Here is a 13,739-nt window from a genome sequence, read left to right on the forward strand (position 1 = left end):
AAATTATGTTGTTTTATTCCTTTTAATGTACTTGCATCACCTCACTAGCTGTTTGTTTAAATGATATTGTATTATTTTGCCAGGTATCTTTGTTTTTTTGTCTTGTTTTTTTTACCTCTTTGTGAGGTGCTTTGTAATGGCGGTTATGAAAGCTCCTTTATAAATAGAATCCTTCTTCTTCTTCTTCTTCTTCTTCTTCTTCTTCCTCTTCCTCTTCTTCTTCTTCTTCTTCTTCTTCTTCTTCTTCTTCTTCTTCTTCTTCTTCTTCTTCTTCTTCTTCTTCTTCTTCTTCTTCTTCTTCTTCTTCTTTTTAATAATAATAATAATAATATTGTAAGTATTAGTAGTAGTTGTATTACTAGTCGTAGTAGGAGTTGTTGTAGTAGAAGCAGTAGTTACGTTTTTATTTAAATTTAATCTTTTTCCATGTCCTTCTGTTTCATACATTTTTTGTTTTGTTGCTACTTTCATGGTATTGTTTTGTTTGTGTAAAGCACTTTGTGACTCTATGAAATATCCTACTGAATCAACTGTACTGTCTTGCTAACTAGTTCTCCAAGTCTTTATGTTAATTCTGTTTAGTGTAGTATATTATTGTAATACATTCCATTTATTAAGTCTTCTCTTTAACATAAGGATGGCAATAAAAAGTAAAAAATGGTCAGTAAGTGTAGAATAACATAAAGCACCAGTTAATTGGAGTAAAACAAACCAAAAATAAGACAAATGAAACGCTACACAAAACATTACATGATTAAAGGAAAAAAAACGCCTAAATACATGCAGAATTGTTTAATTTCACTTTTTTTGTTTTGTTACAATTTGAAAAAGTACAGTTGTGGATATCACATTTGCAATTATCAAAATATTAAATATGATAAACTTTTATGTATCACTAGAGCAAACAAAGTGTGAATGCACAGCACGATGTGAATTTATTTATTTGCCATATTATTTAATTACTCATTTTTATAAGGCTGGTTTTTCCTGTATGAGTCGTGCTGACAGCTGGCCCCGCCCCCCGCCCCCTAAGCTCTGCTCCTATTGGTCGAAAGGGAGGTCAGCTGGTGCAGGGTCGAAGCACGTGGAGCTCCGTGCATTTCAGGATCAAGATGGCAGCCTCCTTGTGTCGGTGCTACGAGGTGAGTTCATTCATGTCCTTCAGCGCACAGACAGAGAGCCGAGCGGATCGGGCACAGACCGAGTTTACTGTCGGTGCTTCACCGTCCAGATGTGTGAAGGTGACACCTGCAGCGTGTACTCATTAAATGCAGATGTGGGGCGAGGTGTTCCGTCGGTGGAGGCCCGCTGTCATCAGGAACAGAGATATAAACGTCTGGATTTAACTTTCCGTCTGAGGTCTGCAGGGGAAATGTGTCCCCGGGTCTGGAATCAATCCGATTTGTGTTAAAGGTTTTATTTGTATTTGGTTCACACGTAAACCTTCTAGACCCAGAAGCATCGATCCAGTGACCAGTTGTTATAAAACACATCAGATGTGAAAGGTTTCAATGCCACAGTACAACAGTGCATCTCCTGTTTTACAGAACATTCAGAAGAATTGTCTTCTCAGTGCAAACGATGTTTTTATGATCTAATCACGTATCTAAGCAGCAAAGAGCATGGTGCTACCTCACACTTTGCAACACGTCTGATTGAGTTATACAACCTCTGGGCAAATTAGTTATTTAGTTGATTTTTTGAAGGGCATTACGTTTTGAGGAAATTAGTTTGCTGCTTTTTACTTTAAAATATATCTATAAAATATACAATCTTCCTTTAAAGATTTGGTGTTTGAAATGGACTAGTGTCTGAGCAACATAGTCTGTAATATTTGCATATTGGAGGGTCACAATTGTTTTGATTTAATGTTGTTTACCTGATTTGTTTTATTTTTGTATGATCTGGCTTTTCTATGATTTGCTTACCATGCACTTTTATTTAGTGAATCACATTGTAACTCTGGTTTTGAACGGTGCTCTAGATGCAAAGTGTGTATATTATTATTTAGTAACGCCCATTGAACATTTATGTTAAAAACACGAGCAACACAGCTGAGAATTATACCTGAGCCACAGAATCTGAAGGGTTACAAAACTTGACCCCACAGTTTCTCACTTACAATGATGAAATGTTACCACTCATGAGGAAATCTTTGGCACATGGGGCTGCAGTCAAATCAAAAGCCACATGAACTGAGAAGTATCACAAATACGGATGTTTCCAGACATGTTAACTGTGTTAATTTGTCAGAGATGCATCGTTTCTCAGATCATATTGCAAAAGAAAAACATCTAGTGTTAGGACTCTACTATCTCCTCTAATGCATTTTCCTATTTCATATCTTTGCTCATTACTGTGGGTACAGGGCTCATTAGTTGATCATTAAGCGTCTCTTATTGATTGTCCGTCCACTGCTTTGTTGTCAGTGCTGATATTTGTTACAGTGACCTTCTCTTCCTTATTGCAGCTGGTTGGCAGACGTGCTCTGGCCCTCTGCTCCCGCCCCCTGGTCTCCTCAGTGTGGAGAGAAGATGTGCTCCGGCTACACAGGAGCCCAGCTGCAGCTGTGCAGGTAAACACCGACACCTCCCAATCACCTTTACACCTTCAATTTATAAAAATTTTCACTTACTAACTTTAGACATTGATTTTACTCCAAAAATGTATTGGTTTTAAAGAAAGGCTTTCCAGCTGCAGCATGTGGATGATCTATTCACTATATCCCCTGTGTGTTCTACTCTCTGCTTGTGGCATTAGGTGCGATATGCTTCAGAACGTAAAGGTTTCCTGGGGGAGTTTGTGGATAACCTGCGTCAGGAGTTCGGTAAGAATCAGGAGATGAAGGACAACATAAAGAAGTTCAGAGAAGAGGCCAAGAGGCTTGACGAGTCGGACGCTCTCCAGCAGGCCCGCAGGAAATATGTAAGAACATTTTAAACCATATATATCAGCTTAATATTTTTATTTAACAATGAATTTATCAGGATTTGTTGTACATTTCTTGCAACATTCAGTCATTTGTTGTTTTTGTCTGTCATTTTTTCTTTCTTTCTTTCTTTCTTTTTAAATAGAAAACAATTGAAGCTGAGACAGTGAAGACTTCTGAGGTGTTTAAGAAGACTTTTGGCTCCCTGTCAGAAACCGTCAAAGAGGTAAACCGTCTGCATTTCCTCTGATTAAAACAGTTTGAACTTCTATGGGTGCAGATTGGCCTCATTAAATTAATTGAACCCTCATATCGGAACATATTGTTTTACATATTGTGAACATAGTGAACTGATTGTTTTCTTAAGATTCATACACATTAATCCATTATGTATGCAACAGAAAACAATACATGTTCAATTTATTATATTTCTGTTAGTTACAGTTTGAAAATCTTGCACTTTTGTCTAATTAACAGCATTTATTTGGGTATACAAATATAGAAGTATTAGATGTCAAAAGCCCATGTCCTTTTAATGGTAGAATAAACTTGCCCATTCACTTTCTGAAAGAGTCGTGTTCTGTTCTGTCGCTGTGGCTGTAGGGTATTGAGGAGGTGACTCGCACTGACATCGGGAAGAAGATTAAGGAAAGTGTGGAGGGAGCAGCCAGGACAGCCATGCACTCTGCAGAGTCTGTGTCCAAAGGAGGAGAAAAACTGGGCAGGACCAGTGCATTCAGAGCCATCTCACAGGTTAGTGATCAAATATGACAGGAACTGTAGCACTGGTGGCAAAGCATCTTATTATATTGTCATCTCAACGTGTGTCCTGTTACATATGCAGTTTGTACACATTCACAGTTTGTTATGGACTGTGACTCAAGAGCATTATTTCAGTGGGAAAAGCAAGTAGATAATGTAAGGAGGGCCAGTGTTGCTGGAAGTTACTCAGAAATGTTCTTTTGTCACAGTAATGCTGGAAGCTGCAGAATATTACAGTCAAACTGTCAAGAACTAAAAGATCATTGGGTCAAATTCCATACGTTTGAATTTAGGTTTTTACTCAATTGAAGAACAAGACTGCAGTTTTAGTAAGAGTGTGTCCTCTGAGCAGGGTGTGGAGACCATGAAGAAGGAGATCGATGACGGTGATGCCGGCCCCTACAGAGCCCCCCCCCAGCTCAGGAAGAGAAGCGACTTCTCCTCTAAAGGAGCAAACGGCGACGACCGAGTGTTTGAGGCCAATGAGTGAGTTGGAAAATATTTTCAACACTACTCTCTAATAAGAGCATCACATCCTATAATGATGACACCGATCTGTAGTAATGTGAGTGATCTGTGTGTTCCAGAGAGGACATGGGTGTGGTTCTCCACAAGGATTCAAAGTGGTTCCAGCAGTGGAAGGACTTCAAGGACAACAACGCAGTTTTTAACAGTAAGAATCTGTGAAATTTGTGTTATATAATAGATCACCCACTGTAAGCACATGTGTAGTTTTCTTTAAAGGCAGCAGGTGGCAGTATAATATTTGCGATAGATAGAACAGTCTCCAGTTCCGGGAACAATTGAGAAGCCTGCGTGCCCTCAAGTGTGTAAGATTGATCCATAACTTAAAAAAGCACTGTGTATATATGTTTTTTGATGAATTATAAATCCTCACCTCATGTCCTTTCTGTTTTCTTCAGGGTTCTTTGAGATGAAGATGAAATATGATGAAAGTGAAAACGGCCTCATCAGAGCATCCAGAGCTGTAACTGACACAGTCACTGGTTTTCTAGGTAATGCTACCTTACCTATGGTTATCCTGGCTAATATGATGAACCTGAACAAGCTGACAGTAGACCGTAAAAGACAATGTAAATGATGTGTTCATAGTGTGGTTTTAGATAAATGTGTATAGTTAAGCACCTATCAGAGTTTTACATATCGTGACCATGCTGAACACCAGTAGCAATGTCAAGCGATAGGTTTGCCAGACCTGAGCAACCATAGCAACAGATACCTAACTGGCTACTGCAGTAGGAATATGGTGGAAAAACCCAGAACGGGTCCAAGAGAAGTTTACAATGCTCGAGATTAACAATAAAATGGAACAATGATCTCTCTGCTGATGTTGTTTGTTTTTCCAGGTGGTCTTTTCTCCAAGACAGAAATGTCTGAGGTGCTGACAGAGATCCTTAAGGCAGACCCCAACTTTGACAAAGACTGTTTCCTCAAACAGTGTGAGAAAGACATCATCCCGAATATACTGGAGGTAAACAAACTCTGCTGCACTCTCTCTCTACATCACATTCATAACTAGTGTTTTAAGTATAAATAGATTTCAAAGCAAGGTAATATAAAACTGACTGAAATTATGAATGGCAGGAAACTCTCTTTGAACAAAATGGTTTTGACCTTCACGGTCACAGAATAAAAACCATTGATGCTGTTTTGCTTGAAAGGATTAAACTTAAATTTAGTGTTGTTTAAAAGTAGGACTTTCCCTTCTTCCAAAAAAATCGGTGGAGCACTACAACAAGCATTTACAATCACTGTTCCTTCTGCAGGCTATGATCCGTGGAGAGCTGGAAGTATTGAAGGACTGGTGCTATGAAGCTGTAAGTAATGCACTTCCACATCTACACTTGTATTTAATCAATGTGTTTTTACAAAGAGACATAATCACCTTTTTAAAAACGGCAATCTTCACAAAAAATAAGTAATATGTTGCTCCATCCATTTCAGTCTGTATACAAGTCTGCCATGTGTTTTCTTGTGCCTGTCCTCAGACGTACAGTCAGCTGGCCCACCCCATCCAACAGGCCAGAGCGCTCGGGCTGCTCCTCCACTCCAAAATACTTGATATTGATAATATAGATGTAAGTGCATTTACACACACACGGTGTCAAACTGTACTGAGGTCTTAAATATCCAAAGTAATACCTGTTGTTATCTTTTCTTTTTCAAAAATCTTTGTAAAATGTTTTCTTCTCCTTTCATTTGTTTGTCGTCCCCCCCCCCCCCTGTCTTGTAGTTAGCGATGGGTAAGATGATGGACCAGGGCCCAGTGTTGATCATCACCTTCCAGGCGCAGGTCGTCATGGTGATCCGTAGCCCCAAAGGAGACATTGTGGAAGGAGATCCGGTCAGTCAACTAACAACTGCTGCACCGGAAAAATGAATCTAATTGATAGAATTAGGCATTTCAAGGAGAACAACTAATATCAGCACTCGGCAACCTTGTTCTTTGTTCTCTGGCTTGTTTCACTTCATGCAACTGATACGTTTGTGTAAAAGGTTTATTTTAAATATTAAACTACTGCATAAAGTCTCTGTAGCAAGTTGCATAATGCATCCTCATTACAATCCAAATCAGAAAGATGCTTAATAAGTTATGCCTGTGCACCGCTGTAGTTGTGAAATCTGAATTAAGTCTAGACGAGCCCTCTGCACTCCTCTACTATCTCCTGACCCTGTGCTCCTTTCCTCCCTTAACAGGAGAAGGTGATGAGGATGATGTATGTTTGGGCGTTGTGTCGTGACCAGGAGGAGCTGAACCCTAACGCGGCCTGGAGACTCCTGGACATCTCCGCCTCCAGCACTGAGCAAGTCCTCTAGGAGGAGGAGGCAGGCAGGTGAAAAGGTCCAGCTGGGATCTGAGTCCAACTGTGAAAAAGGGCAGAAGCTACAAGGATGTGCCTGGAATACACATACTGACTCATATATTTATTCATCAACATCCGAGGGCAGAGAACCCTGCCGTGTTACACCAGAGACAGTATTTGCACACAGTATATATAACAGTATACTTGAAAATGTACATGAACAAGGAGATAAACTAACGGTATATGATACTTTACATGAATAGAAAACTGTGTGTACAACATGTCTCTTGCTCTGGTAAGCTCAGTGTTTTTGACTCCAGGATACAAACTGTATTTAAACCATTTACTTTTATTTTAAAAGTGTCTGGAACCATCATTTCACCATTTGGCTAAAAGAGGAGTCATCCAACCCCCCTTGCTTTATCCAGTGGTACAGTCCATCTATTCCAGCTTGGTGGTTAAATCCAAGAAGCTCATTTGGGGTTGTTGTGAAGTCACGTTGTGCCTGTGACTTCACTTATTTTACTTATGAAGACTAGTTTACTTCTCATAAGGAGTCTGCTGTATGATGCCTTCTGACTGCTGAAATCTGATGAAATAACCCATAATATATTCCGTTACCTCGGGTTGAGCTTGAGACTTAACAGAAAGTCCGTGTTACCAACTGGGGATGTGGAGCTTGAAAGAAATTATAACTTTTCAGACAGGGAGGGTTGAATGAAAGATGCCTATAGAAATGCATTAAAGCTCTCCAGTGATTTCCAAAGTTCATTCCATACTATGGATTCAAAGTGGATATCTCAGTCTCTTTTTATTTAACATTGAGCATGAAAATCCTGTTTTGTGTAGCTCTGCTTCATGCACCACAACCAGAGGACCACAAGTAAGCACAGACAGCATGTCCCTAGGTTTGTGTTGAAACCCAGTTTATGTTTTTTACAGTCGTGGTGCTGATGTACCATGTACAGCCTGTACAGCCTCAGTCAGAAGAAATGTGTCTACATAATAATGAGCTCTTAACTTCATGTACAGAAATAAAATGTTGAGTACTTGCTCTTTCACAGTTTGGGACCATGTTCACCTATAGTCGTCATGGCAGCTTTATTGTTTGCGAATCATTCACCATCTCCTGTTGTTTGTCTCATTGAACTGTTTGGTTTACTGTCGTGTTTGTGGCTTTTTTTTTAGACTGGAGATAGAAAGATGAATAAATGAGTCTCGACTCATGTCACTGTAGATTGAAATCATGATTAAGTACTTTGTGTTTTTCCATGACTGTTTTATCACAATAGAAAGACGTCCATTCTTGTGAAGAGAAGTTGAGCTCCTGATAAACAACAGAATTTATTAAGAAAGAGAACATGGTGTGTGCGTGTTTTTTGATTCTTTTTGATATTCAAAATATTTGAGATGGTTTGGTAATAATGATACAAAAATTCATGACAATCCCTGATGGTCACATTGTTGTTTTTCTACATTTATTCATCACACAAAAACTTCATTTAACTATTGTGTAGATTTAGATCAGTGGGGTGGACCTAGACCTATGTCTGTCAGTATTGATATATTACAATTTTGGTTACCAAACATTATCAATGTTATTTTCAGGTTCCCCCTGATTTTTTCATTTGGCAAATTTCCTATGTCCAATCTTGAGCAAATCTCACATTTGATGATTGTGACATTTACTATTGTTAATTAAATAATTCACAACTAATTAACTGCAAGAATTAGTTTTACCAAAATGAATGTGTTAATGTATAAAATTACTTTTATTTACTCTTGAATGGAATAAAAAAAACATCTACTAATTCTTCAGATTGAAGGACAATGGTGCTTATAATGGTCTCAGAAATCATTTCATATGTTCTCATGATGAAGAGAAATTCAGTTAACTGTGTAGTTTGTAGTTTTCCTCTAAGATTGACACATTAATCCATTATTCAGCTTGTACATTATTGCATTTCTGAGTTGACCAAAGAGCAAACATATTCATGACTTTTCTATTTATATTTCTGCAGAGTAAAAAGAGCTGTATAATAATATGCTCCATCCAAACTTCCTTAGAGTCAGCAGCTTTGTATGTATGTGTGTGTTGTGCTCACAAGAGAACTCTGCACCCTGTGTGTGTCCTTTATTTTCTCATTTGAAAACTGACATGCTTTGATAGATGTCCATGGATCCAGCAAAAGACGCTGGTTGATAAACCTATGGATTTAGCAGTATAGGGATGATAGATCATGCTTTAAATAACGCATGCCTGTAGATTCAAACACATGACCGATATACGTGGGACCTCATCCCACAGCTGTCTGATGTGATGAATGACCGAGGACGTCCTTATACTAACTAACCTCCCTTGGTCCTCCAAAGTCCAGTCGCTCCTCTTGACTCTGACTGAGAGTTCACGCCTCCTTGTGGACAAAGAAAAGCTCAATGAAAGTTCCTCTTTTAATAATTCATGATTATTTTCCTTCTGCAGAACATTTTCACCTAAACTCTACTTTGACTTAACGTGTGGGACAGGTTAACAGTTGAGATGATGGTGAGAGCATCCTCCTGGGAAAACAGAATGGCTCTCAAAAGAGCGGGCTACCTCTGCCAACAGTCTATTATCATAGATATCTCTTCCCTAAATGTGTCTGATTACTTTCATTAGAATCCGTTAATTATTCCTGAGGAAAACAGTCAAAATGTTGAAAAACATCCTATCTCACAATGAAACATATTCCTGGGTCCACTCCCTTGATGCAGAACTGCTATAACATTTGACGTGTTCTCCCCTGACCCGAACCGTCCCTCTGGTAGCTTTTGGCGTAATCTCGCTGACAAACCAACACGCAAACGAACAGACAGAAAAACATGGCAGAGGTAAAAGCTCCCTGCGTTGTCCTCGCACCACTGAGTTGCTTGGATGCACCAACACAATAGCCTGGGAGCAGAACAAGCCTCGGAGGCAGTGCTGTTCTTTGCTTTGTCCTCTACTCTGCCCATAGTGGACCAGACTGTGCTTTAACCTACATAAGGCTTTCAATGCAACGTATTATCCAACATCAGAACATTATATAAGCAGGTATCATCTGTCCTGAAACTTAAGTACTTATTTGCTTTTATCTTTGTGGAAGAAAATATAGTTTAAAAAGAAGCAACATAAAAACAGTTTGTTATCTGACTCCTCTAAAATGAATTGTGAACAACTCATACATGTGTGAACAACTTTGTTTGATAAACAAGGGCACATTCGTTTGTACTCAACATGTAACATGTCTCTTTTTGCATGATTCAGGAATTTAGCCATATTCCATATGAAGTCAGAATAATTGTCTTTCACTCTTAACAATTATATTTGCCAAATTAAATTCAATATATAAATGTCTGTAATTATAAAGTACCTTTCTTGTCTTATTCATCGGCTTAACAAGGGCACCTCGGTAGGTGAATGGGAGGGGCCGGGGATTGAACCTGCAACCTTCAGGTTAGAAATCATTCTTGTGTAGAAGAGTCATCCTACGTTACATAGTTCATTGGTGAAACCCTGTGGAGAATTGTTTTTAACTTGCCTGGACTCCACGCTGGTCGGAACAATATTAAATTATAAAATTATGTATTGACGGCATCTTTACAAATACAAGTTAATAGTTATTTGAAGCTATGATAAGTAATCCAAAGTTCTTTTACTTGATTTAAACGTTGTGAGCCGAACATTCATTTTTATAATGAGTACTGTTAGACACCTACTGTATGAGTGACACCTTTGGACACGTCCCTATGCTCAGCAGAGCAGCTATTTATTCATATGAGAATTCTCCAGTGGCCCACAAGCTAGTATTCATATGGCCTGAGCTTATCAACAACCCAGAATCCCCTGCTCTCACGGGCCCCAGGTATCCTACAGTGGAGACCCATGTCTGCTGCCTGAACCACAGCTTGACCTCCCTGTGCACCATCTGTAGTAGCAGTGAGGATCGTGATGGAAATGTTGAAATTCATAACCCTGGCTGGAGACCTTTATCAATTATGTACACAGTGGGAGTTCTGCAGGAGCCCCATCCGGACACAGTCACCGGTCACCCACCATTAATTAAACCAACAGGGAGATCTCTTGCAGCCTGAGGCAGGGCACGTGTGGATATGTGTGTGTGTGTGTGTGTGTGTGTGTGTGTGTGTGTGTGTGTGTGTGGACTGCAATCTGCTCCAGTTTTTGTACAGATCTTTTTTGTGTCAATTAATTACTTCTCCCAGTGAGTTTCTGGAGCTTAGCCACGGGTGCAGACAGGTCGCCCCACTTGATCATGTAATCGCAATGCATCCGGATGTATGACGTCATCTTATCCAACCTCATAAACCTGTTATTGTAAAGGAAAAATATTTATCTTGTGATTTACTCTCAAAAACTGTTAACAGGATCTGCTGGAGCTACACGGATAGTTTTTTTCTAGTAGCACTAAAGTACAGTATATACATTTAAATGAAAAGGGCTGGTAAAATCATAATTCAGTTTTTTCTGCATCATTATCTAAAATCTGAAGTATTTTTTTATCTTTGTTTGTTTTTCATATTTTGTTTACATTGTACATATTCCTCCCTTAAACTGTGTTTGATGAAATTACATATTGAGCACAACAAACCTTTTTTGAGGCAAATACTTTTTCTTCTTGTGTGAATTGTATTGAAGCCTCTGGAGTATCTCCGCATCTATAATTCCATAAATTACTGTCTTTTGAAACTTCCTACCACAATTCAATGAGACTTCATTTCAGCCTATAAAGTGAAAGAAACATCTCAGTGATGAAAAACTGTGAAGTTGCGGCAGTTTGTGCTGACAAGAAATAAACAGGCTACATCACATTCATCAACGAGGGCTCCAAAACGATTTAACACTTTCTCCAGGAGATTCAGGCGACAGAAAAAGTATAAAAATCCACCCTAGAAACAGGAAAACTCTTTATTTATATAATAAATTGTGTTTTCTTTACATGCACCTGTCACACAATAATTTTCTTACTGCTGTATAAAAAATGTCTCTCACTCAAACTTCTTATATAACTGTGGAACTATTATGTGTGGTTAACTAATGGTAACACACACAGGAACTAACTGGTGCTACAACATATTGGCCAAATGGCTGTAAGGGCCCCCCACTGTCCTAGCCCCACACAGCCCTCTTACATAAAGCAAAAGCCACACACAGCACTGGGGGCTTAAGTCATCCAAACGAAAAAGATTATGTGTGCAGTCGGTGCAGGGCCGGTCGTAAGTGGACAGGGAGGGGGTGGAGGGAGGGATGGAGGAAGGGTCGGGAGTGGAGGGGAGGGGGAGCTAGGGCGGATCCCACAAACTGAGAGAGAGAGTTTAAAAGCCCCCGGCAGAGGCAGAGGAGGAGGTTTTTCTACGGGATGTGACAGAGTTCAGTCCTGAGGCCGGCTGAGTGGACCGGGGGGGAGCTGTCCGCTGTGCTGAACATCTGCTGCAGCTGCTGCTGGATCATCACCATCATCTTCATCTTCATCCCCCTGTGTTGGCGATTACATGTCCTCACCTGGGACACCGGCTGCTGAAGTAAGTTCTCTAATCTGATCGTCCTCTGTGCTTGTCGTTGGATCAATGTGATAATGAAGCTTCTGTTTGTTTGGAGTGAACCTAGATGACAGCGTGTTCCTAGGAGCATCACGTCACTACACAAAGCCAACACTCACAGGTCGTCCTGTCGCCTGATGTAACTTTGTTGTGTGACTTCATAACCCTGTGATCACTGTTTGTTCTGTACTCCCCGTAGACAAAGATTCACTGTAATCCTTATTTATACAGGACGAGTTCAGTTAATTATCCCATTAACAAGTTATGCAAAGGAAGGAGATGACTGCACATTGAAACAGGGAATAGTAGTATACTGTACATATCTCTCTACAGAGGCTGGTTTTTGATTCATGGATGAATTGAATTAAGTTTAGAAATGTGGTGCAGATGTTCATAATGTAAATGCAGTTATATTAGCCACTGCTGTTGTACCTGATGTCTGTCTAATGTTCTGCATTTGTATGATATATCAGTGCAATAGTTTAAAATGCAGTTGGTACAATGGAGGTTTAAAAAGGACAGGAATATATTCGATCTTTCTTTTTTCTCTCTGAGGAGCAGACAGGGAAAAAGTTGAACGCACCTGTCTTGAATCTCAGAACTAACTTCACTTCTTTCTGTGATTTAAAAAGTGATACAGAAAAAGTAGAAAGAAAGTCTGAGATCTCTTCCAGGTGGAGGCGACACATCTGAGCTGTTTACACACCACTTATCTATAAATTAATTATAAAAAATACAAATTTTTTGTCCACGAGGGAACACCATATGTCACCACATGTGCTCTGTCCTCAGCCTTCACATGCACGGCTACTCGTTGCTTTCGTACATGTGCATTTTTACTCTGTTTTATGACTTTTTTAATGGCAAACTGGGACATTTGTCCACATTTAATTTTTCAGTACTGTTTACTTTTGTTTTCAGTTCATCTAAATCAGTCGTGGTCACCGTAATTTATCCGCTGCTTAGAAACCAGAGCAGGTGTCTCAATGAGGATCGATGAGCCGTGAAATTGATGCAGCTCAATCTTTTACGTTCATAAAAGCTGTATTTGCGTAGCCTCTCCAGCAACCAAACATCCCTGCCCTCAGCTCTTGTGGAGTGTGTTCATCATTATGACCTTGGGTAACCTTTCAGAGTTTTTAAACGACCTGGAAACACAAAGCCACTTCCTCAGGTCAACACTTAAAGCCACAGATGTGCAGTAGACTCACACGTCTGCTGTTTGCTTGAACAATGGCAGTTTGTGATATGTTTGACTCACTCAGTTATGATAGAGGGTGTATGGATGGAACCTGTGTGATCAGTGCTGGATCTAGAATTTTTCTAAATCAAAAAACATGACTGACAGGACAGGGGGACTCACAGGGGCCAATCCAATTTTAGTGCACTCTGGCCCCACCCTTGGATCCGCCCCTGTCATGTAGTGATTTTAGTTGTGTAACTAATTAAGCAGCTGTGAGCTTTATTTAATGTACAGCTACTAATGTAAAGTCTTAAGCAGCATTAGCAGTTTACACTCTCTGACTTACGCCTGTGTTATCCTGTTGTATAAACTTCATGTCTACTTCATGGCTCTCCATTGACTTTATGCCTGTCTTGTTCATTTAGCTTCCTCTCCTCCGCCACCATCTGTCCAGCCCGATGAA

At 39.7% G+C, this 13,739-nt stretch overlaps 1 protein-coding gene across 1 annotated transcript; it reads left to right on the plus strand.

Moving 5' to 3' along the window:
- The first annotated feature begins 1,087 nt into the window (after positions 1-1,087).
- On the plus strand, positions 1,088-7,876 carry LOC133018171 (mitochondrial import inner membrane translocase subunit TIM44-like). Its single transcript, XM_061084486.1, has 13 exons — positions 1,088-1,142; positions 2,471-2,575; positions 2,761-2,925; positions 3,075-3,155; positions 3,533-3,682; positions 4,044-4,177; positions 4,279-4,364; positions 4,615-4,707; positions 5,059-5,183; positions 5,479-5,529; positions 5,701-5,790; positions 5,946-6,056; positions 6,410-7,876. Exons 1-13 carry the CDS (start codon positions 1,113-1,115, stop codon positions 6,527-6,529), a joined length of 1,341 nt encoding a protein of 446 aa, XP_060940469.1. The 5' UTR covers positions 1,088-1,112; the 3' UTR covers positions 6,530-7,876.
- Positions 7,877-13,739: the final 5,863 nt, after the last annotated feature.

Source organism: Limanda limanda, chromosome 13, assembly GCF_963576545.1.
Source record: "Limanda limanda chromosome 13, fLimLim1.1, whole genome shotgun sequence".
NCBI classification, from domain to species: Eukaryota; Metazoa; Chordata; class Actinopteri; order Pleuronectiformes; family Pleuronectidae; genus Limanda; species Limanda limanda.